At 42.7% G+C, this 24,496-nt stretch overlaps 1 protein-coding gene across 1 annotated transcript in view; it reads right to left on the minus strand.

Annotated features, from left to right (window-relative positions):
* The window catches only part of SPRED2 (sprouty related EVH1 domain containing 2), a 59,590-nt gene that overhangs the window by 15,084 nt on the left and 20,010 nt on the right, over positions 1–24,496 (minus strand). Inside the window, exons 2-4 of the mRNA XM_041404411.1 lie at positions 11,419–11,596; positions 9,808–9,976; positions 6,967–7,031 (exon numbers count right to left, since the gene is read on the minus strand). Coding sequence (XP_041260345.1) covers positions 6,967–7,031; positions 9,808–9,976; positions 11,419–11,596 — 412 coding nt within the window. The remainder of the gene's footprint in view (positions 1–6,966; positions 7,032–9,807; positions 9,977–11,418; positions 11,597–24,496) is intronic.

Raw genomic sequence — 24,496 nt, forward strand, 5'->3', positions numbered from 1 at the left:
TTTTATCTTAAAGGCTCATCCTGCAAGAAAACAACATCTTAAGTAATCTGAAGATTACTTAAATTAATGCAAGTTGGGTTATACATAACAAAAATAACAGAGTACAAAATGTAAAGAGCTGGTACACTGAAATACACCATATCATCACCCAAGCACAGGGAAAGGGTAACATGGGTGTTGAGAAGGAGAGCAGGAGAGGAGGAAAGAATTAGGAAAGAAGGAGAGAAGCAAAATCTCTTTTGAACTGCTGGGGCAAACTGAACACTTAACTGGTGCACAAATTACAACACAAGTTCTGGCAAGATGCAGCTATAAGGAAACTTCCACCACAGCAAAAGATCAAATTTCCGTTTCCTGCAGGATATATCCCAATCCCACTGCACAAGCAACTGTGTTTGTATGTGGGAATGGTACAGAGCCAAAAAATACACTACAAAAAATGGTCTTGAGAGGAAGAATTGTGACAAGAGAAATTGCTTACCCTCAGCAAAGTAGCTCAACACATCCCAGTCATTGCTATAATTAGCTACATGAAAACTACAGAGCAGTGAGCCTTAGAATATCTGATAGCAATGCAGATACTTTTTGTTTAATAATTTGTTCTTATTTGTAATTCACTTAGAGTGAAACAGCACCAAAGCAACGGAAATTCAGTCAATTTGGGAATTGTGTTAAAATGCCAATTTCTTATCTGCAGTAAGAAAAGCATATTTTACCTATCAGAGAGTGACACAAAACCAGAAAAACCCTCATGAGAAATACAATAAAGCAATATATAAATCGTGCAAGACCTTTACTCCCCCTTCTTTCTTTTAAAGGAAGCAAACAAACCTTCAAACTTTCTCCTATCTGCTCCCCTGAGCTCTTCACTTCACTTACATCTTGTGAATCTGTTGTATACACAAGAATAAACACATTTTATGTTCTCTGTACCTCCGCACCACAGTAATTTTTATATATCCTTCTGTCCAAATGACAGGTTATGAAAAAGAGTAAGCAAGGACAATCTATAGGCTGAAGTACATAGTAATTGCCTCTACATTTCTGAAGGACTTAAGGAAAAGAGCAGCTGCCTTTCCAGATGATACCACTGTTTCAGTGACAATAGTATTAAATTATCAGTGAGTACAGCCTGCTTGTATTAGCAGAAAGAGCAAGAAAATAAATGGGTTAATTTCCAGCACCACTTGAAAGAAACAAGAGATCCTGAAAGAAAGGGAGAAATACAACACTAGAAAATAAACCTGACAGCCACAGAAAAAACTTTCCACTTGACCTTCCCTACTGAAAAATCTCTTTCAGCATTGGTATCCATTCCCATTGAGTGATGTGAATTTGTGTGGGCAAAGTTAACCTGAAGGCAGGAAAAAACCCCAAACAGATAAAAAGCAGCTAGCCTTAAAACTGGTGGATAGTCAGGACCTTTTCAGGTTTTTGAGGGAAGGATTTGAGCCTGCTGGTTTTTCTGTGTGTGAATTTCTCTCTTCTTGGCAAGTACTTTTTTTTCCCTTTAAAATCTGAATTAGAATAGCTGTGGTTTACAATGCAAGCCCAGAATGCAGACATCAGAGGATGTGGCTAGCAGCAATGAACCCTTTGGCTGTTCACACAGAGCACAGCTGGCTGCTGGGCAGGAAGAAGAACAGAAGGCAGGCCATCATGTCCTGTCACTGCAACAATCCCCGTGTCGGTCTGCTCAGCCTCACAGAGCAAACAAGGTGGATTTGCTCGAGGTGACAACCCCATCATTCCCACAGAGAGCTCTGTGCCTCCAAAATGCATTTTCCCCTTTGGCTATCCGAGGATGGTATTAGAAAAAACGAAACTGCAAGCTCTTGTGGCTCCTCAATCTCTGAGCACATCTTCTGACTGAAACATATCTAACAACTCAGTTCTACTCTCAGCAACATCATCTTCCACAGAGGGCTGAGAGGGATGAGAGATGCTCCAGCATCCCACAGAACTTACAAATATATTCCAAAATATTTGGACTGGGTTTCTACTGTCCACTTTAAAGAAAAAAACCCACAGTTGTTCTTTAAAAGAACCATCTGAATGTGAAACGACCAAGCCAGTAAGAAAAATTAGATTTAGTGTTTATCTAGCTAATATAAATCTTCTAAATTTTAATAGTGAGGCTGTAACATGCTTGAGGCCCAGATGGGAAATGAAAGTATACAAAAGGTTTCAAGGAAAGGCAGCAGGGATAAATCTGTTTTTTTAATTAGGAAAGCAGAAGAGATGCAAGCGGGACTGTAATGCAAACATCTGCCCCAATAGGCATCGTTCTGGTGAAGAGGAGGCAATTGTGTCTGTCTCTGAAATGACTGTCAGCAGTGTCCAAGCCACGTAACAAACTTCCTAACTCAAACATCCCCAAGCACAGGAATCCGTGTTAGGACAAGAAAAAGGCACAAGAGGCAAAGGGTCGCTCCAAACACACAACTTCGTAGTGAAAACATGAGCCTGAAGGCTTCTGCTGGAAGTCCAGGAAGAAAAGCAGTGACAGCAAGATCTGTCTGCATCACCTTAGTGAAGCAGGAGAGTATTTGTCCCTTCTTGCAGTTGGGGAACCAAGATAAGTAAGTTTTTAGCCAGGAGTCAACAAGAGAAGCAACGGATTGAGTGTGTGCACCTTGAAACGCAATTTTGTTGCTCAATCATGCACCTCTAGATCATGCCTGCTTGATCTGCCACTCTCCAGGTCTCATATTGAAAAAAAAAAAGTGTTTTTAAAAAAAAATTTGTTGATTATATAAAATGCATGTGATTTTAACATGCATATCACACTTAGTAAGGCTGAGTTTTGCTGTGTTCTCCCTTACATTCCCCTTAAAGCTAGAAGAGACTGCAGTCATTTTTAGAGTCACAAATCAGAAAAAACATGGGAGCTGCTGCTCCTCCTGCCAGTGGGTGTCTTCTCTTTAGCACTAAAGCAGGCACAAGGATGCAGATTTATCTGAAAAACACATGAGTGGTGTTTCAGCTGAACTGGTCATAAGGTTTCAGAACAAACACCTCTGCTTTTTCACATGGGATGTTAAAAGAGGCCATTTCAGGCACTCTACAGACTCTGGAAGACATTGACCTTTTTTCCTTGGAATCAATTCATAATTTTAACTTCATGGTCATGTGGGATTATTATCTGTAATTGAAAGTAAAAGTGTAGATTAGGGAAAAAAATTTATAGAGGAACTCAATTATATGGCAAATTCTGTGGCTGAGGAGCTACAGAATACATTCAGTCTGTATGAAACCCTATTTCTGAGACAAACGTTAATTAAAGAAGGCTGAAGATGCAGGCTGGATGGATAAAGACAAACAGAACAATCTCAGCCTGTTGCAAGGAGTGTTTCCCCAGTGGAGACAGAACGGATGGCCAGTCTTACTCAGATTGCATCTCTTGAGAGGACGATTTATAATGTACAAGACAGAAGAAATTTATTTGCTAACATATGGAAAACATTTATGGGCTCTTTGGAGGATCTGAAACTCCAGAAACACAACTACGTATTGTTAAAACTCCTAAATGGAGATTTCGTTTTAGAAATAAGCATTTTTCAACTCCAGGCTGTGACATTTAGCTCTATATACTGTTGTTTCCTGCCTTGTCAGGTATGAATTTCAGAACAGGTTGTTTGCTGTAGGTCTAAGCCACAGGAGAAGTATTAGCTGGCAAAGTCGTGTTTTTAAAGATATAACCCATGCTTCAGAAAGATGGATGGGGAGCCTTTGCCATAGGGATGGGGCAGGATCTTGCTGCCCAAGTTATCATCTCGGCTCTGCAAGTTACAGTCATGGAGGAGACAAGACTACTGACACCAAGTGAACGCTCCCATTCACCTGTCCACCTTCTGATACAAGAGGACAAAAAACGTCCTTCTGATACAAGAAAATGATCCTCCACTAAGCCACGCAAGGTCACAGCCTGCAGGAGAGCTCTGCCTCTAGGGCAGATGTTTTCTGTGCCAGGGAAGTAACCTGCTGGATGCCTGGAAGGGCTGCAGGCTGGCTGAGAATAAACAGAACGGATGATGCACCAGGCGCACACACAAAACCACGCATATCCCACGGAGCCACACTGGAGCTAACAGGAGCAGGGGCTTTATAGAAACCCTATGTCAATCCACAGCCAAGAGCCACGTGGGGGTCAGGGCTTGTATGGAATGAGGGGGGTTGTTCTACAGCTGGGAGCATTATGTTGGTGCAAACATCTGTGCACGATGAAGTCGGGGTGGCCGGCCACAAAGCAGCCTCAGAAATGTGAAGTTTTAGACCCGTTGTGCTTCAACAGATTGAAACATCTTCAAGAAGAGCAGGACCTAGGGCCAAATATTTGAGGCAGCAGTGCAGCAGCAATGGCTGAGATTTTCAGAGATGGGTAAATGACTGATTAAATGACTCAATCATGCAGATACTTTTGAAAATTCTGCCGCACGCAGTTAAGTTTATTCATGCATGTGTGGGAGAGGGGGAGGATTGTGAAGATTTTAATAACTACCTTAGGAAATAAAAAAGAACAAATGTACTTTCTCTTTAAAACAGAGAAAAAACCCCAACCAAACCCAAAAAATCCACTGCTGTGGCTGAAGAAGAGTTTACAGAAAGCTGCAGAGAAGTTTTGTGTGGAAGGATGACCAAATGGACTATGATACACAAGTCAAAAATACGTGCAAAGAAAGAATGGAACAGAAGGGTAAAAATAAAACATTTCACAGCCCTATCAATTTCTTCCAGTTTTAAACTGCTCTATGCTTCAGTATGTTATTTCTGGCTTATGCAGTCTTCATACTTTACCATAACCTACCAGATAAATAGGAAGTTGAGAGCTTTGAAGAACTTAAGGACTGCAGGAAAAGGAAAGACTTCATCCCAGAAAAACAAAGACATTTTGGGGAAGGAGATGTCCCCAAAACCTTATTCTTGAAGTATGACAACACATCTGCCCTAGTGTGCCATCCTGACAAATAGCACCATGCGAAGTCCCACTGCCAGTGAGGTCCCTCTTACACTCTGGAGATCACAAAACCCTGCAGAGAGCACTGCCAGGCAGGACACAACTCGTTCCCCAGGTGCCAACAAGATGCCAATGCTGCTGAGGTTTTCCTCCTTGCTAATGCTATTGAGCAACTTGTTCCTCCTCCTCCATCATGAGGAGGAACTCTATCAGGCCTCCTACCCATAAATGTTTGCATGGCAGGGAGACACCTGTCACTTCCCCAGGGTCAAGTTGGTGGGAAAAATCTCCTGCAGTTCTGGCTCTTCATTCTGAATGCAGGAGTTTGATTTTGATGCAGCTGGAGCAGGAGTCATCCAACTTTTTCTATGTAAAACACCGCCTACTTATACTTAAAGGCAACAAACTGGTGGACAGTCAGTCTTCCTCCTTGTAAAAATCTTTCATTGAGTTTAAAAATCAACACTCAGCCACAAGACTGAGCTTGCGGAGAAATTCAGGAGCACTCCCAGGTGCCTGAACATCAGCCAGTAGGATTTTAGCAAAAATATATTCTCCTGTTTCCACAGGCCACTTGTCATTGCTTAAACATTGAATATTCCAATATGTAACCCAGTGAGATCTGGGTCACACCCATCCAAGGCACATTTTGACAGTCATCCGCTTTCTGATGAGCACAGAAGAGCCACACACACATCAAGAGTGACTGTCCACCCCCAGCAGAGCACAGCTCATCCAGGGGATTTGGGAACAAAGCAGTACATATTGGTAAAAGGCTCTGGCTCCACTGGTGCCTCCCCCGCCTGTCCCATCCCAGTGCCTATAAATCACTTCTGGCAGGTAGTTGGGAAGCAGCTGCTAATGATAGTTTTGCTGCAGAGTGCAGGAAGTCACCTTTTAACCCTGCCTGCTGTTGTTTGTCTCCCTGAGCGTGACAAAAGGACAGATGTGGACAACATGCCGGCCCCTGGGAAGATCCGGTCAAAACTCAGCAGGGAATCTGATGTGGTCCCATGCTGGCAAAGCATCACCCTTAAAAAACACCTTTTGGCTTTGGATGCTTCCCAGGACTAATTTTCAAGCAGCTTGATGCTTGTACTGATTTTTTCCTCCTTCACCCTAAAAATCCAATGAAGTATCCCAAAGACAATTCTGAGTTTGCTGTTGCTGCACTGAGGATATCCAACCTTCCCCCTTCCTGCCATCCAGGCCCCACAGGACACGGAGGGCATTTGTAAATTAACCAATAGGTGCCCATGGGGGTTGAATTAAGGTGAGCAAATAACTTTATTAACAAAGAAGTATACAATGTGAGCAACTTATTTCCAGCCCATGGAATAGCACTAATCAGAGTCACATCTTCACCTGACCAGTTTTTTTTTTTTTTAGTTTTTAACTTTCCTTTTGAAGCTAGTAGCTTTAGTTTCAGCAAAAACCCATAATACATTTTAGACAACACCACAAATCAACTGACAACAGCTCACTCCTGTTTAAGTCACTGCTGCTTAGACAGATGCCACACTACTGTGCCTTCTTCCACCTGAAGAACACCAGCCTGAACTTTCTACATGCCATGCACAGGTGAAACACCTTTAAAGTTTGCTTGTTTACAACTGTGATCCAAAACCTTATTTCCTTGAGTATGTACCTGAGTAGCAGACCCCTTGCTAACTACCTGAGTCTGCAGGAAGTTTCTCAAGGACAGAGAGGAGTATTAGCAGGTGTGTGCAGCACCTCTGTGTAAGCCAAAAGAAATTCAAAGGCGATTATTTCTTCACTTCTAGCCCCTGACATCACCTGTTCTGACATGCTTTTCAGGTGGCGACAGGGGGCCAACAGGAGGCCTCACATTCTGTAGAGGATATACATCCATCAAATAAAACACACCCAGTGTCCAAACATGATGGTGGCTGAATGCCAGCCCTGAGGCATAAAAAGAGAAACCCTTTCTAACCTGACCATGTAAACCTGAGCATAAAAGAGAAGAAGCTTAGGTGACATGTACTCACAGTGAAAACATCATCGTCGCCGACCTCGGCCTCGTTGTGAAGGGTGGACGAGGAAGTTGTAGATCCTAGAAAAAATCAAACCAACAGCTTTATAAACACATTACATTTCCATGAAACTTTTTTTTTCTTGAGGCTGTTAAACATTTGGATTTTCACAGGTTTCTGTGCTGTAGATGCACGAAAGAGTGGCTCAAATTAGGGAAGAACAACCCATCTGCTGGTAGCTAGGTTAGAGAGGTAAAATCTGAAAAAGTATTTCTTGAAATGCAACTGTGTGACTGCCAATGCTAATTAACAATGATAAAAATAGCAGTTACCATTTCCAATTACAGAAGACTAATTTCTGAAGAATGGTAAAGCTATGTACTAATCAGTGCTCCAGGCTGATTCTCAGCTGTCAAGAAATCACATATGAGTTTTTCTTCACTTACTCCCTAAATGGGGGGGGGAGAAGAGAAATAACCTATAATTTAAAATAAAATGAACCTCACTTTGACATTGAAGAGTTAGATTGGATTTTTTTCCCTTTTAATTTTGGAAGTTTTTATATACTCTAAAGATCTTCTCTATTATCACTCGCTTCTCAAAGAATCACCTTGCCCCACGTAAACTAAGTACCTGAAAGGAGCTGATATGTGTAAAACCATAGACAAGAGAAAAATACTGGGGTGCAATTTTCATTAGGCACATTAGGCAATCTTCTGGAAAAGTAGGGAAACATATCAAAAAACTTTCCTCACCCTGCAGAAGGCGTTCCTGCAGAACTGCTTGGGGGTTTGGTGAGCAACCAGACCACAGAATGGCCTCAGGGTAGGGGGTGCTCACCACTCCTGGCCTTGACACCAAATTTATGCTGAACCTAAAAAGGAGTGACTCCTCTGCCTATACCCAATCAAGATCCCAGACCCCCTTCCTGGCTGGCTTCATCTACCCTAAGGCTGCCAACGAGGGGGGGTACAGGCAGAGGATCTGCTGGGGGGAGAACCCTCAAGTCAAATGTCTGTTTCTTTGATGGAAGCCCACTGCTAGACTGAATTAAGCCCACATCACATCCCTGACCAACACAGTACAACGGCTGGTACCACCTTCATTCTGGAAATTTGTTAAAATAACGTGTTTTATATAATGCTATTGGCACCAGCCTTGGCTTCTCTCAGTTGCATCATCACGAAGATGTGCAGAGCTAAGTGTGAAAGCCCACTTAAAACACTGAGTAATGTGGAAACATTTGTGCCATTTGCTACATTAGCTTTAAAATTTAAAAAAAGCTGAAGTTCCATGGAGCTGCACAGGGTTCTTGTACCTGTGCCCCAAACTTCTGACGCTACAGGGAATTAACTACTGGTTAAATATTCACAATAAAGCAGTGATATCATGATGTGAAGTTCTGAATGCACACTTAGTTGTGCTTAATACTACCTGCTGAATTTGATCAAGTACGTGAACAAAAAATGACTGATAAATTAAATCTCCTGCCCAACACTGTGTGTGCATGAACAAGTTATTGTTTTTCATTCAGAAAGCCTTATTTGGAAGTTAATGGGGAACACATTCATGAGGATAAGCCTGTACTGTTAATGGGATAAATATAGATTTGCTGATTTTGAAGTATCTGAGATACAGCAGAACTTGATTTTAAATACCTCCACTGTAAAACGGATCAAGAAGACCAAAACAAGAGTTGCCAAGTACTGGCATCTTCAAAATACTACTCAATACATTTGAGTTATTATCTCCTTGAAACTTTACACAATCCCATGCCACTTACATAAATCATCCCTTTTATAACTCAAAAAGCTTCACAGTTTTAACAAGAAGAAAGAAGCAAGTCTACCTGTAACTTCTCGATGTTAATGGCACAGAAAAAAGCAAATTTCTGAGAACATCCTTCCTCTAACTGATGAGGTATTTACCAGCAAGGAGCCCTGGGGGATTAATTCCCTTCCAGTATCTCCCATGTTCATGTTAAAGCAAGGACAGGCTATCCAGAACATGAAGCTGTCTTATGGAGCTAATGTCCTCAAAAAGAATACACATCTGTACATACACGTGAGTTAATATCCTCAGAAAATGTACCATCTGTATATAAAAATATCCTGGTCACACTGAAAGAGAAGGCAAAAGACTTTGGACTACTAAGTCCCTATATAAAGTAGTATGGTTAAAAAAAAATTCCAGAAAAAATGCAAGAAGAATCAAATTTCATTAAAATAAAGTACAATTGAATTATAGCCGTATTGTGATTGCCTGATGCAACGAAATGTGAAAAGAAAAAATTTATGACAACTTCAAAGCACAGACAATTCAAATGCATTTTTTACAGAATTAAAAAAACAACACCCCGAAACACAACAAAGGTCTTCAAGAACTACCATTCAACTAAGAGGGTGCAGACAAAACAAATTACTGCAAAATAAAACCAAAACCAAACTAAGTTTTATTCAACTCCAGGCAGAAATTTAACAAAGACTCAGTAAGACGAGATTTGACTGCAAATAAAGAGCCTGGGCTGTTTGAGTTGCCATCACTAGTGTGAAACCCAAGCCTATCAAAAAAAGCAGTAACAACAAACTTGATGATAAATAACCGGGAGAAGTCTGGACAGACAGGATTGAAAAATACTTGACTGAAACACCTTATCTTCTCTAAGGGATGAGAAAACTCAATTCCTAAAAGCTGGGGCTTGCTCACTGTAGGATAAGAGCCCCAGCTGCACTTAGACACACGCATAAGAGACCTCCAAGCCCAAGAGCTGATTTTAAACATTTCCCTCTTCCCAGCTCCCTGACTCAAACCCCGTGCCCACTCTTCCAAAGGTGCAAGTGTCCACCCCCATGCTACCTTCAATGAGGTCCTCGATGGCTTTCCTCACACCTCTGTCGAAGGCTCGAGCGTCAGCAGGGCTTTGAAAAGTGAGCCCGAACTTTCTGTTGTCAACTTTCCAGTGGTGGAAGGTGGGGTTTGCCTTTGTGTACACCAGGTCCTTCTTCACAAAGCACTCCAGCACCACCTGGGAGGGCGTGAGCCCCAAAAGAGGAGCAAAGTCACTTTTCCTACCCCAAGGACACAGCCAGCATCGTCTCAGGCTGGACCCAAAAAGCAAGCCAAGTCATGCCTCACATAGGGGAACATCTTTCCCTACCAAATCATGACTAATAAACACCAGACGCGGTAATTGTTCTCAAAACCATTGCACATTCATCTTTTGCTTGTGCTTTGAGTAGGCACTCACTCCCTACGCCAGGAGCATGTTTTGGACCCAGTGTGGCACAGGTTAAGCTAGCGGGGGGCTCAGGAGGAAGGAGAACCTCTTCCCTCAGCAATTTTACTCAGCTCACTCCTTACGCCAGGAGCATGTTTTGGACCAGTGTGGCACAGGTTAAGCTAGCAGGGGGCTCAGGAGGAAGGAGAACCTCTTCCCTCAGCAATTTTACTCAACAGCAATTTTATCCACCAGCAGCATATTTAGGAGGTGCTGCAGCACTCCCCTCACTGTTTTTAAATTGTTCACCCCCAGCCAGACACTCATGTCAAGTTCTGCTGTGCCAAAAACCATCTCCAGAGTGATGCTCAGGGACAACAGGAACGGCTTGTCATCTCTTACTCTACCCCTCAAAACCATAAGCATGGCTTCCAAATAATGTCAAAAAAGCATCCTAAGCAAAACAACATTGCAAAAGACAAACCATAACTGAAACAGCTTTAAAACACCAGTATTTTTGAAAGCAAGATCATTTCTGACTCAAATAATGCATTTTTTAAGCCTGTGGAGGAAGTGCTGCTTTTAAGCTGGCCCCTGTCTTCACAGGAGTGCATTTCAGAAGAATCAAATACATAAAAACAAGATAATAAATGGTAACATTTCAAGTGGCCCCTGGAAATCAGGAAAGGGCTTTATTAATTTGATTTGTGCAGGGATACAAGAGAGCTCCTTTTTAGATAAACAGCTACCAGGAGAAACCGAGTGTGTCAATTCATAAGAGACAACTTGTCTTCATATTCTCACTCAGCTTGTTCAAACCTTGAACAGCACGCAGCATAAATAATTCATGGCCCTTTTAAAAGGCTTGCACTGCATTACTCAGTACAATGTGACTGGCTTCATGGGCTCTTTACACTTCAATTCACTTCTCACTTACCCCCGCACTAGGTCTAAGAAAAAAAAAAGAAAAAACCATAGGCCCTCTTTCATTCAAAGGGGATCTTTGCACGTGGATGTCAAAAATTTACCTGCTCCTCCCAGGTGGCCTAACACCAGCCTAGGTAGCAAAAGATGGCAACTCTAGATGAGGATTGGGTTTGTTTTGTCCAATCCAGTATTATTTCCACATGCCTGTTTTTTTATATATTTAAAAAAAGAAAAAACCAAAACTTGCACAAGAATACAATAGCAATAGATTTGGAATAATTCTCATTATAAGAACAGACAAAAGTTGAATTAGGATCTATTACCAGTTTGTCTTTCTGCCTTTCACCATGGATTAGAAATCCACTTCTTCCATTGCCCTCCGGGTACGTGACCTTGCAGACGCCAACTCTACTGAGACCGCCTCCTTCTTGCGGCAACCATCCCCCACTGGAGTCATCTCGGGTCATAACCACAGCTTTGACTCGCACAATATAGCTGTCACTGCAATGGCAACAAAACAAAAACAGAACCTTTTGTCAGCATCACAGTCGCATCGCAGCAGTTTTTCTTGAGGGTGGTATTTAGACGGCGCTGCGCTGACCCCAATGGAGAGTTTCTGCCCGGGACGGAAGACCACCTCTGTCATGGATGGCCTGGAACACTCCTGGAACGCTCCAGCCATCGCAGGAAAGAGACACACCAAACCTCAAGGAATGAACCCGCCAGGTTTCCAGATGTCAACACACAGATCAAACAACCTGTGGTCCCTGACACTCTCTGCCTCCTGCAGCTAGGGACAGGGACCAAGAGAGTGGGGTGACCCAGGCCCAAGGCCAACTCCCACACTGGGGCAGATCTCCAAAGTGCTGGAAGAACTCATGGAGCTCAAATAACCCATGAACAAAATGTTTCAAGGTTTCTGTGATCAAATTTGTGAAGTGGGCTTTGGAAGATGGCACTCAAATTCCTCCACACCTGTGACAGTTTTATGGGGAAACCCCCACAAAAGTGGCTCCAGGTGGTACCTCAGATGAAAGGAGATAGGAATCGGCTCAGCTCAGGTCATCAGGACCATACCAGGCCCCTAGGACAGTCTCACCAGCATTTCACAGGGCTTTGAAAGGCAGAGCCTCCTAACCTCACAAGAAACTATGTTGGAAGCACCTAAGATCTGGGGATAATCCAGACGGCCACTACAAAGGTTTAGAAGGGCCCCCACAGCGGGAGACTCCAGGCCTCCCCTGTACCCTTTCCACAAAGCAGCTACTCCATCATCCACTGGGGACATCACCAAGGTCATTTAGAAGCAGAAAAACCACTAGAGAACGTAAGCAAAAGCCACACACCTTGCACAGAACATGCAACAGACTGCAAGCTAAGACGGGCTGTCCCCAGCACAGAACTGCTGGGAAATACCCAAAGGAGCTTTCCTGTCCTCGTGCTGCAGCTGCGCCACTGCCGCCCGTTGTGCGCTGGACATCGATCAGCACAGGGATGCTGAGGCCAGCGCCCACGGCTGTGACGCCCTCACAGGAAGGTCACCACGGTGGGCTTGGATGGCAGCCACGCACAACCACGGTGCTGTCAGCTGCAGAGGCACCCAAAGGGGCCACAAAGCTGCTGCAGGACACTCAAAGCTGGGAACATCAACAGGGATGTGCCCATGGGCGGTCCATCTCCAGGCCACCACGTGACCTCACCAGGAGAAGGAAAATAACACACAGATGTTTCCAAGAGGCAGCCTTTCAAAACGACAGGTATTGTCCTTTATGGAGAGAAATTCCTCCCTGTATCCAGATATTTTCCCAGTATGGGAAACGTACAGCACGACAAGCAGTAGTAGCTTTCTTCATCCTGCACCAGGTAAAACTGCCTCATTTTCAGACTATTTTTGCAGCAGTTCAGGTTCTAACACTTAAACTCCAAGCCCCCCTTTCTCTAACACAACCAGATCTAAGCATCCAAGCAGCTTCACGGATCCTACCTGCAAGTAGTTTCAGGACGAACCAAGGGAAGCAGTGAGCATCTTCAGGGACCAGCTTATCTCTTCTGATCTCACAAAACACATGCTGCAATTTTCTTTTCACAGCCTTTATTATATGGGTATGCCAACCTTCTCACTGGACCTACCAATGACAGCAGTGCAAAGATGACAGAAATTCATCCCCTGCTGTCCTGAGTACTTTGCAATAGCTGATAAAAAGCTTTCCAATCTGATACACAACCATAGCTGACACACACAAGATATTCACAGAATTGAGAAACTATGTTTTTAAGCATATTTTTGCTTGAGTCCTTATAGCAGCTTCCTGGTACAGTAAACAGGGCAAGAGTGTCTATAAATGGAACCAGTTACCTTTTTATTTTTTAATGAAAACCTGTTTCTAGATTTTACAGTGGCAACTTTAATCTCCTGACTTCCTGATACTCAGAAATAAGCAAAATACTTGAGCTAATTTCCTACTGTGCAAAAATTGAGCTGCTTCCATCCAAGACAGTTTTTGTTTTCTTCTTGTACCTTTCCCATATGGTCTATAAGGATTAACAATTAGCAGATTAAGTACAAAGAAACCCAACATTTCTACATCTTTCTACTATTCCCCAAGGATCCTTTCTGGACTTATTTTTAGCTCTCTTCTGAAGTCAGAGCCGCTCAGTACGACCTTCCCTCCTATCCTCCCACAAAAGTCATCTACAGAAACTGCTGCTTCTCCTTCCACACTTGAAAATTGCCAGTAGCATTATAGCTTCCTGCAGGATTTACCATTCACTTTTATGGCAGCACTTGGAGCCTTCGGCTGTCCCAAAAGTAATGTTGCCTTCAGTTACTTCGCTCCAGAAATTGTCCATTTAAAGGAAAATTAAGCAAAAAGCAGCTACTCAGTACTTTGTGATTCTTGACAGTTATTCACACATTTCCATCACCTCTCAGTGAATTCTCTAGGCTCATAACTACATCTGAGTATTACTGGATACCTACACGAGAAATTTAGGTGCCATGACTATCCCTGCCCACTATAATGACAATCTGGTGGGGCACAGAGCCACATGGTTTTTCCTCTTCATATCCACATTTATCCATAACCTATGGCACTCACAAACTCTGCCACCACATGCCGAGATAGCACCATTTAAACTGTGTTCTTCCCATCCTGAAGACCAACCTCCTCAAATATAATAAGCCAGAAAATCTAGTTTCCATCCCCCTACCCCTGCAAGATGACCTCTGCTCCCCTATTAGACAAGAGCCTTGTCCAGCAGAAGGGTTCACCTTTGGCAGGGCAGGCAGAGCTCTGGCTCCATTAACATAATCCCTTGGCACATTTTCCTGCAGGATCAGAAGTCACCAGTGATGCTGGGCTCCCTGCAGAGCCCCATCCCCACTTTTGCTCTGCTCCATCCACAGCCACGTTTTCCAAAGCACATCCTCTGCTAAGGGACTTGGAAATAAAAAAGATACAAGGAAAGTAGGTAGTTAACAGTTCTGAGGGCTTGACATCTTGGTCTAATCACTGGATTAGGACTCAGAAGCTGCACGTTGAATTTTCAAGGCTACACACAGCTTCCTCCAGTCTTCTATGTCTAAATCCTGCCTGCTGTTTCCATCCACAAGCCTAGAATAGGCAATGCTTCTTTCCCTTATGTCAGTGTTGATAAATACTTGGGAGGTACTCAAATATTTCAGTTCCATATAAGGATCTTGCTTCCTTAGTGTAAAAGCTGTTTATTTTCTTTGCTATTTCATTTTACGCGACTGCATCAAGTCTCTGGCTGATTCCAAATATTCCAAATCCTGAGGAGCAAAGGAGCAATCTGCAAATCCCATGTGCGTGCCACTGATGAAACCTTGGTGCACTGGAGTAGCAGAACAACCACATTCACTTGAATCCATCTGCATTTTTATCATGATAACTGCAATTTGATTCTTTCATAAGAAATGGTTAATGAAGTACATGAAAATATTTGGTCCATTACAATTAATGAGGTACTGATAGCTAAAAATGAAACAATTAGAGAAAATCCCACAGTAGCCTTAGTTCCCCTTGTTTTATTGGATCCTTGAAACTTTTCAGACTGCTCTAATTGTTGGGTTTATGGCCTCTGCACTATGCATTTCATGCAAACTATTCTTAATTATGCTCTTAAATGCTATCGTAACTCTACAGATTTGTCCTCAACAGCCTTAAAAGCTTGGGAAGAAAGTATCTGAAGGGATTACCCAGCTGCATGGCAGCCAGCCAGCATGTTCCAGGCTGCTCCAGGTTGTCTGCCTGCCCCACCCTGAGTAAAAGAAAAGAAACAGAACAAACTTGGGGAGTAAAGGTAGCGCCGAAAAGCACGTGTTGTTTTTATTGGAAGGAAAAGAGAACTCTTTAAAAATTATAGCTCGTGGGTACGCATATATATCTATAAAAGTAAAATACAGTGTGTGCATGTATAATTGCTCTTCCGGAGGACACAGAATTTTCCTAAACAAGAAGTGACTGAATCAGACCTCTGTCATCACTGAACCCTGGTTTCAGTATCTACAGTTCAACTCACAAAGCATTTGCGTGTCTAAGAGACAGGTGACACTTGAGGCTGATAGAAGTGCTGTCTCCCACCATGTACATATGGGGCTGCCATCATCCTGTGCTCTCAGACAAAAGCCATGAATCACCTCCAGAAACACTAATGGGGGACAAAGCCATGAGCCCCTTGTGTGCCCAGTGAGGGCTTATGGCTGCAATCCTGCATCCAGGAGTAAACAACAAACAATTCACTCCTTAGTTAAGGATCAATTTCAGCACTGTCTTTGTAAAAGGAGGGTCAAAGTAGACAACTCCCTTCCACCAGCTGCTCTTCTTTTCCAATTTGCTTCCAAAGCAGCAACTGCAGATACCATCAGAGATGTCTAAAAATCCCAAGGAGGAAGGAAAATATAGTCCAACCCACTACATTTACTACTTTTTTTTTTTTGAGTCACATTCAGTATCTAAAACACTTCCCAGACACCTTCCATAATTCAGTAATATTCTTCCCTCTAGCCAAGTTACTTGACCAAAATACAAGACTATAAACTTAGACAATATTGCAGCCATAAGGCACTTTGATATTTTCCTCCCTTTCCAACTCTACAGCTTACAAGGCTAGGAGAGATCCAGGTCTCAGAAAAAAAGGGTATTTGCCCATAACAGGTTTCAACACTACGGACTACAGTCTTTTAATCCATGCACTGACATTTCCAGATCCCAGGTTTCAGGGAAGAGCCTTAAAGGACAGCAGAGGCTGCTAATGCAACAGCAGCAGAGGTCAGGCAGTTCAGCTGAACCAGGCACACAAACACAATTTAAACTATTTGGATCCAAACAAATGTAACTCTACAATTACTAGGGAATGACCTGATCTGGATATATTTCACAGTACCAGGTGTTTTCCCTGCCTCAGAAGCTCCAACAGCTGGAGTTAAAGCCATTACATTCTGCCCAGGTGATTGCTGCAAGTTGTATTGTGAGGCTCCTCTCTGCAGTTCATCCCACAGCAGAAAGCAGGGACATTAAAAGCTACTATTTTTGGAGTCCCACTTCCTTGATCTGTTGGTTGGTTCGTGAAGCTTCTTGCAAATGTGACATATCTGCAGATTATGACCAGCATTTTCTTCTTCAAATCCTAACTTAGCAGTTTGTTTGAAAGCAAACGTCTCAGAGTATGCAGCTATAGCAAATTAAGTTGGTATTTCCATACCATTTAGATTTCCAGCAGGTTTGAAACTTTTCCATTAAGTATCAAAACCACTACATATCACCAAGAAAAAAAGACATCTGTGTCTCTCTGGCCAGATCAAATATTAGAATGGAATCTGAAGAAAACCATGAAAAATCTCCCAAAAGTTTTTCTTGCCCTCACCTCTGCATCACACCAGGAACAAAGAATCTCTATACCTGTAACCCAACTCCTGTATAACCAATCTGCAACCTGTATTTTTCTGCAACCACCAGAATAAAAGGGCACCTAAGAAATTTCAGTTTCCACACAGTCAGAGTAAATACAAACAATTCAGTCCCCACATTCCCTGCTCCAGAGATGCTGCCTAGAGCAGCCCCAAAGGCAAAATGAAGAGGGGTCAGGTCTCCACAGCCAGTGCTCAGCAAGCCTGGGTTTGCATCCAGCACTGCGGCGCATCCAAAAAGCCTCCATAGGAAAAACTAATAGCAGTTTTGTCTGGTCTGTTGTTGGTTTTTTTTTTTTCTTTCCCCCCCCAGAAAAAGGACTTCTCAAAAAACCAAGACACCTGCACAACCCAGCCGCCCGCCTCCACATCTCCCTTAAATGCCGAGGCAGTGAGGAACAAAGGAACCCTTTCACCAAAACGTTTGTTCAACATTTAAGGCTGATTTTATTGAGTTTACGAGAAACAGCTCTATCCTAACTAGCTCAAATGGGATTTCATAATTAGTTCAGATCCTTCCAGGAAGTAGATGAAAATTCATTACTGAAATACATACATACATTTTATATATTTTTATATATATATATATATATTTTTTTTTTCAAAAATATACACATTATGTCATTCTATATGGACTAAATCCTTTTTTTTTGGCCAGCATAACATCCTTTCCTGTGCCAGACTTGCTCAGTGATACCCACAAAGTGCTGCACACATGGGCAAAACCTCAAATGAACTGGAAGCAGCTTTTTAGGGAAAAAAGCTGGCTTACAAGCACACTGATAGGCAAGTAAAGATACTGGTGCAGCTCTAGGTCTCTCCCCAGAAATTAGCTTATTACACAAATGATTTTGAATTAAAATGACATTTTAACGGCATTGGAGCAGATTAACTTATGACTTGTGTCTGTATTGAAGCATTTATGTAACATTGCTGAAACTGTGTTAGAGCTATCAAAAGTCATAAATGTTGTTACAAAAATTTGATTTTTTTTCCTAAACAGCAGCCATGACATCACTGGGACACACATACTAATGACAGAACTTTTAATGACCAACCATTCAATGAAATATCTTAAAAAAAATTTCCTTCAAATTTGTTGAATGGGTCACTTTTGCAATAAATGGTTATAGGTGCACATGGTGGTATGCCTTGAAAAGTTAAAAAGGCCAGCATTAATAAATTTGATTAATTTGCCCTGCACCTCACCTGCAGTACAGGCAAGAGTTGCAGCCTAAAGTCCTCCTATTTTCGTGCAAGAGTATGAAATATTAACAAATTACAAGGAAGCTAATTAGCACTATCATTTACAGTAATGAGTAATAAATTGTTGTTGCATGACAGATGGTATTTGTTTTATACCACGTTTAAGATAAGCAAAAATGACATAAAAGTTTAGCCAGCCAAACAGGTAGATTCGTAAGATCTGAATCCTGAATTGATTCCCCCACCTAAAAGAAAAATATCACAACCAAGTTCTACCCTAATTTTTTTCGTAACATAAACTGACCACAAGCATTGCGTTACTGCTATCCTATACAAGCTAATGTACAGCAATACTTCGCAAAAAAAAAAAAAACAAACCAAACTGACAACCACAAAAAATTCATTCCTGCGTTACTGCAATCCTATACAAGCTAATGAACAGCAATACTTTGCAAAAAAAAAAAAACAAACCAAAACTGACAACCACAGAAACTGCATTCCATAAAAATGATTATGTCTGCAGACATATACAGAGTATTCCCGTAAACTCAAAGTTTACAAAGAAAAGAAAAAAATCGCTCACCCAAAGGAAGTTGAATTTTCCCCCACTCTCCTCCATTTTGCTCAGTGGAGACTACAACTATATTTATTCCTCTGTAAACATCCTCAATGACACGTATGTTGTAACTACGAAGAGCAGATAATATTTTGCAAATATTAAAAAAATAAAGTAATTCTGTGACTCAATTCCAGCTGGGTCTGTATCAGAGGAGGGGTGAGGGAGTAAGCAGGATAACTACAGTCTAAATCTAAAGGGGTTTCATCTTTTGCCAGATAAATGAACATAAAAAAGCAAAGAAGACATTCTTGGCTATATCCAAACCAGCACACACATTGGTTTTGTCTTCAGTCTTTTTTTATAAATCCCCTACTCCATCAAATGTCCATGAAGAGGGGCACAAGGGAAGCAGCTTCCCAGGCAGCATCTATTTTTCCTACTGGAATTTAAAGAAAGGGTGAATATTAAACCATTAGTTCTGGAAAAAAAAAAAATGATATGTAACCATAAATGAAAGGCGGTGTTTCACAGAAGAATTCCTACATATTCACTGATAAATTATATGCTGATTTAGACAACATTCAGAAGGGCTGTGGGGGCAGATGGGGGGAGGGCGAAGGAAAAAGAACCCCAGGAGTAAAAAATATGCAATTATACGCAGCCAGAGGACACTTACCTGCTGAGGGATGCCATTTCCTCTGCATTTTAAACCTTTACTGCTCCGTTCGAGCAGCATTGCCACGAGCAGCCTCCCTGTCTGCTGCTCTGGTTACCCCGTGTCCCAGCTGGCTGCTGCCGGGCGGGCAGGCGGCTTCTCCCCATGCGTGATTCAGTCTCCTAGAGGGATGTGCTGCATTGTGCCGGGTGAGTCATCCCAGAGGTATTCTGCACATTACAGCCCCAGCCGGACCATTACTCATTCGCAATATCCTCCCGGCTCGGAAGAGAACATCGACCAAAGATCCCTGTTTCCCCACCCTGGTTATAGACTGGGAAAAAAATAAAATAATTACGATACAACTGCCATAAAGTTATGACGGGGGTGTTTAGCAGCAGCTGATGGGGCAAACACGCTGCTGACAGGCTGCCCAGCACGGCACCCATGCACGCAGGGCTGCAAACAGGTCCAAAGTTAAATGCAGGTGTCATTTCCTCTGATAGCTTGTCAGCATTTTGCTCCCAAAAGCTGCCAACACAGCGCTGGGACCAAGGGTCCAGACAACTCCGAAGGCTTGGAGGAAGCACTCAGCCTTCCCACATGTCTGCCTCCATCACAACTTTTAATGGGGTTTTAAATACTTCCATTGGGCAATGAGTTGGTATCTCTAAGTATCAGCTACAGATCCTCCTATACCCCATCTCTGCTGGCAGCCACACAACTTTAGTGCCAGCAGCGGCATCCCTGCACACGAGCTTTGTTTCAGAGACTGCGTCTCAAACACTCCCTTGCTGCGCAGGAACCTTCACAGCTCCTGGAATCTCTTGCTCAGCCAGGGTGCCGTATATGTCCCCTCAAGTTCTATGATGATCCCTCTCATTAAAGCAGAAATGTTGCTCCATTAGTGCCTCAGCACCAATAAAAAGAATAAAAATTGTGACACTACAGCTCTGAAAGCAGCTTCTAAAAATACCTGCCCAGTTTCTGAACTAATCTGTGCTGATGATTAGGCAGGAGGGGAGAAGAAAGCTAACTAAGTGCTTCCAGGCTCAGCTGCCTCTGTCTGCCTTAAATCCAAATGGTTTTAACCCTGATTTAGGACAAAAATCCCTTTTTCCCCAAGGTAGAGAACAGCGACCGAGGTGATGCTGCCTGCAATCATCCTTCAAAGGAAAGATGCATCCCCACTTTACAGACACTGACAACCTAAAATCACAGGCACTCCTGAAAACTTCGTGTGGACCACGGAAATGTCTCCGCATGGAAATGTTGAGCTAAGGACTAACGAGGCTTGAACCCAGCTTCAGTGAGCAGACACCAGGCCACATGGAGGATGCTGGGACATCAGAGGGGGCTGGACTAGATGGCCTTTAAAGGTCCCTTCCCACCCAAACCATTTTGATTCTATGACATTCCAACATTTGTTCACTGCTTCTCTCTAGCACCCAGTGAGCACGTGTGCAGGTGCAGCTGCATGCACCTATTTGCAGCTTGGCTGGATTTTGTCATGACAATGGAATCAAGCTACAGTTCAAAGTTGTGATGAAGACAACAAGGCAGCATACAAAGTTTGTCACGGTGGTATCAACAGACAGCCGCATTTACTGAATTTCAATATACAACATAAAAATATCTTTCACGGCCAGAGAATAGTCTGTGTTAGTAGAAGTGCATTTGCAAACAATGGGTTAACTCATTAGTCAGAGTATCATGCTATGCAAGTAATTAAAAATAATAGGTGGGGGTTTTTTCAGATTTTAATTGCACATCCCCAGTCCACATCTCATCCTACCCAGATGTGCCAGGATCTGCCACCTCACTTTCCTCTTCACGCTCTGCAGCAACACTGTTTTTACCTTCAAATGCTTAATGCAGCACCCATCAGCTCAATCCTCATCTGTCTCCAGCAAGAACTCAGCACACAAGTCCAAAGCAACATCAGCCAGAAAAATTCAAGAAAGCTGCCTGACACTTTCTGCTGCAAGTCCAGTTTCTAAAGCTTTTCTCCCAAGGGATGGGGGAAGATGAAATTAGCCTTCCTGTGTAAGACAAAACTATCCTTGAATAAGCTGTGTTGTAATCATGTTTTTGAAACAATATCTTGAGCAGTTACCTCTCCCCAAGCTTTCCTGTTTTCTTGCCTTCCTACTGGTCCGCAGGCCATCCTGCCCTGGTCCTCCTAAAAACTCAAGGCTCAGAATGCAGAGCGACTTGGGACCATCAGAAGGTTCTTACACATGAGCAACATCAACAAACAGTTCCAGTATGACTGGAACTACACAGAAAAGCCATGTGCACACTGTACAGGTACCACAACCTCACAGCTGCGGCGGGGCAGCTCTCAGCTGATGGGGCTGGGTTGAACCACCACCTGGGTAATCTCTGCAAAGGCGCTGCTCTGCCCAGGGTCAAGAGCAGGTGGGGACACTGTGTGTGAAAATGCAAGAGAGAAAAAAGTTCTCTTTTACAAATGTTATAGCATGCTCAATCCATAGGGATGGAAATAATGCCCTTGCCTCTTGTCTACATCCAGAAGCTGTTGCATCAGTCAAGAAGAGCCACCAACTCATTCAGCTGGCTTCAAGCCCTGCTCCCAAGGGTTTTCTCCAAAGGGAAGTAGATATCAAGTCACTGGATCAGCATCAACTGAATCACTCACTGGTTGGGTTGCCACCTTTGCACATGTTTGTTAACCTTAAGGTTAAGCTAACAAACCTCAGCTTCAAGACTGGCAATGCTGCTGCCCTTTAAAAAAATTATAATTAAAATAATAATTATTTTTCCCTTAAATACTGCCCAGTCCAGTAGATTGCACATCCAAACATACTAGCTGGGTGCTAGTGAAATATCCTCCAAAGCCTTCTTGCAATTCCTAGTGTGGACCAGTGAGTGACTGTGCCAACACATGAACATATTCCCCATTTCCCAGCAAAATTCATGCTGCTACAGGGTTCTGCTGTCAGAAATCTAAAGTAAACACTGCACCTGGAAAGCCAGCAAGGTGGTGGATCTGTCTTTTGCTGCCTGCCAGCCAATTGCAAGCATAGTTCAAAGAGCTGAGACAGTGGCTGGAGCAAGAGGAGCCCATTTTCACTGTAGCTGCTGGAGTACTTGGGTGAAGAGAATGAAATTCAGTCACCTTGTTAACAGCAGTCATGTCAATGGGCTGAACTTCTGCAGCAAAACATTAACAGAGCACCCGGGACAGGCCCTGGCAGTTGTGAACTGGGCACAAAGATGTCTCAGCACACAATTCCAGTGCAGGGTGAGGTGTCTGCGTATCTGCAGGGCCAGGTCCATTTTGGGAATACTGAAACTTGTCATGCCTCATCCTCTGGGAACACCAGGCAACCTACCTTAACTGTAATATTCAAGATTAACCACAGCAATATTGCCTGAACACTGCTTGCTGTGCCTTGTAAGAGGTAAAGAAGGTGACTTTTCACCAATTTTGTTTAAATTAAAAAATTAACAAAACCCAAAATAGAACAAAAAAACCCAAACAAACAAACAAAAAAACCCAACCAAAAAAACCCCCAATCAAACGCCCTCCAAACAAACAACAAGCCCTAACAAAAGACTTCATACATGATCAGTGTAGTTTTATGCCCAGCACTTGAGAGACACCCACTGCACTTATGCCACCCCTGTTGTCCACAAAGCTTTCTTGAATACTGGGTTCATTAAGCTGTGTCATAGGGAAAAGCAGGAAGTATGGCAAAAATAGGAAAAAAAGGGCATAAAAGTAGATCCTTAGGAAGGACTTCAGACATTTTATGACACGCTTTAGGCTGCTGAACATTACAGGAGCACTGAAATGCTCCTCCCTACGTATCATTACCATGTTTTCCCTATTTTGAATGTCATTCTCATAGATGAATGGACCTTCGTACATATGTATGACAACAAAAAAAATGACCCCAGCATAGATGGGTATTTCCAGCCAGGATCTGGGTGGAGGCCATATGGACTTCATTTTCCTGCAGACAGATCAAAGGAAAGCGCCAAGAGCATCTTACAGGACTCCACATAAACATCCATGACCAGAAAAGAGGTTACACAAATGACATGCAGCGGGTTCCTCCACACCGGAAAAGCCTCATGTGCTTTTCTTCTAATTAAACCCTTCCTCCACAGCTCCTAATTGATACCTGGACAAACAGCTGTAATGTACTCCAGGAAATCTAACCCTGTACTTTGCCTTACTTGTGTGACATGGCCTCAGTCATCACAGGGCACACTGCAAACTTTCATTTTCTTGATAGGAAACTGGTTTAAAAAACAAGCTACTGAAAAACCAAGGCCTTGCTCCTCCCCTTTTTTTTTTTTTTGCCCTTTAATACTTAGATCAAAGTAGAGGTACTTAAGTGTGAGTTTTTAACCACTGCATCAGTGCTTTCCTTTTCTTTAGGATATAGTTTTTTACCATGCGAGTACTCTCAGACTAATTACGCACATCCTAAACCAGATATATAATTTTGTGTCTTCTCCAATTTCTTCCATCTAGATTTCAAAATCATCTTTACTGCTCTCTGAGGGCTGTCACTATCTTCTGGAAAGCCCCATGCCACAACTCAATATCTGATGGTAAATCCACCTGCAGACCAAGAGGCAGACACCAGGTTACAATAATCTGTATCCACCTACATTCCCAAAATCACTGAGACCTCCTGTAAAACCATGCTGACCAGCTCCAGCTTCACAATCTCCAATCTGATGTAAACTGTGCTTCCTGTCAGCCAGCTCCCTGTTTTGCCAGGGACTGACTCAAACTAACTAGCTTAAGTTTTCAAGATCACTCTGCTTCTCTGTCAGTGTTAGTAAAACATTATCTTGCCCTTAAAATGTACCTTGTCCAGCTCTTCTTTTCAGTGCTCTTGCAAACAAGCTGCTGTTTTACAAACTTACAGGAAGATAGTTAACGCTTACGATTCCATTTCATTTTTAGTAATGTGGGAAGTATTTTATTGTTCATTTTATTTATGATAGTTGTCCTCACATTCTGCCTCCTTGAGAGCACAGAAAAAACACAAGGCAGGCTTCCCCTCC

This window comes from Onychostruthus taczanowskii, unplaced genomic scaffold, assembly GCF_017590055.1.
Source record: "Onychostruthus taczanowskii isolate IOZ18803 unplaced genomic scaffold, ASM1759005v1 scaffold21, whole genome shotgun sequence".
Lineage (NCBI taxonomy): Eukaryota > Metazoa > Chordata > Aves > Passeriformes > Passeridae > Onychostruthus > Onychostruthus taczanowskii.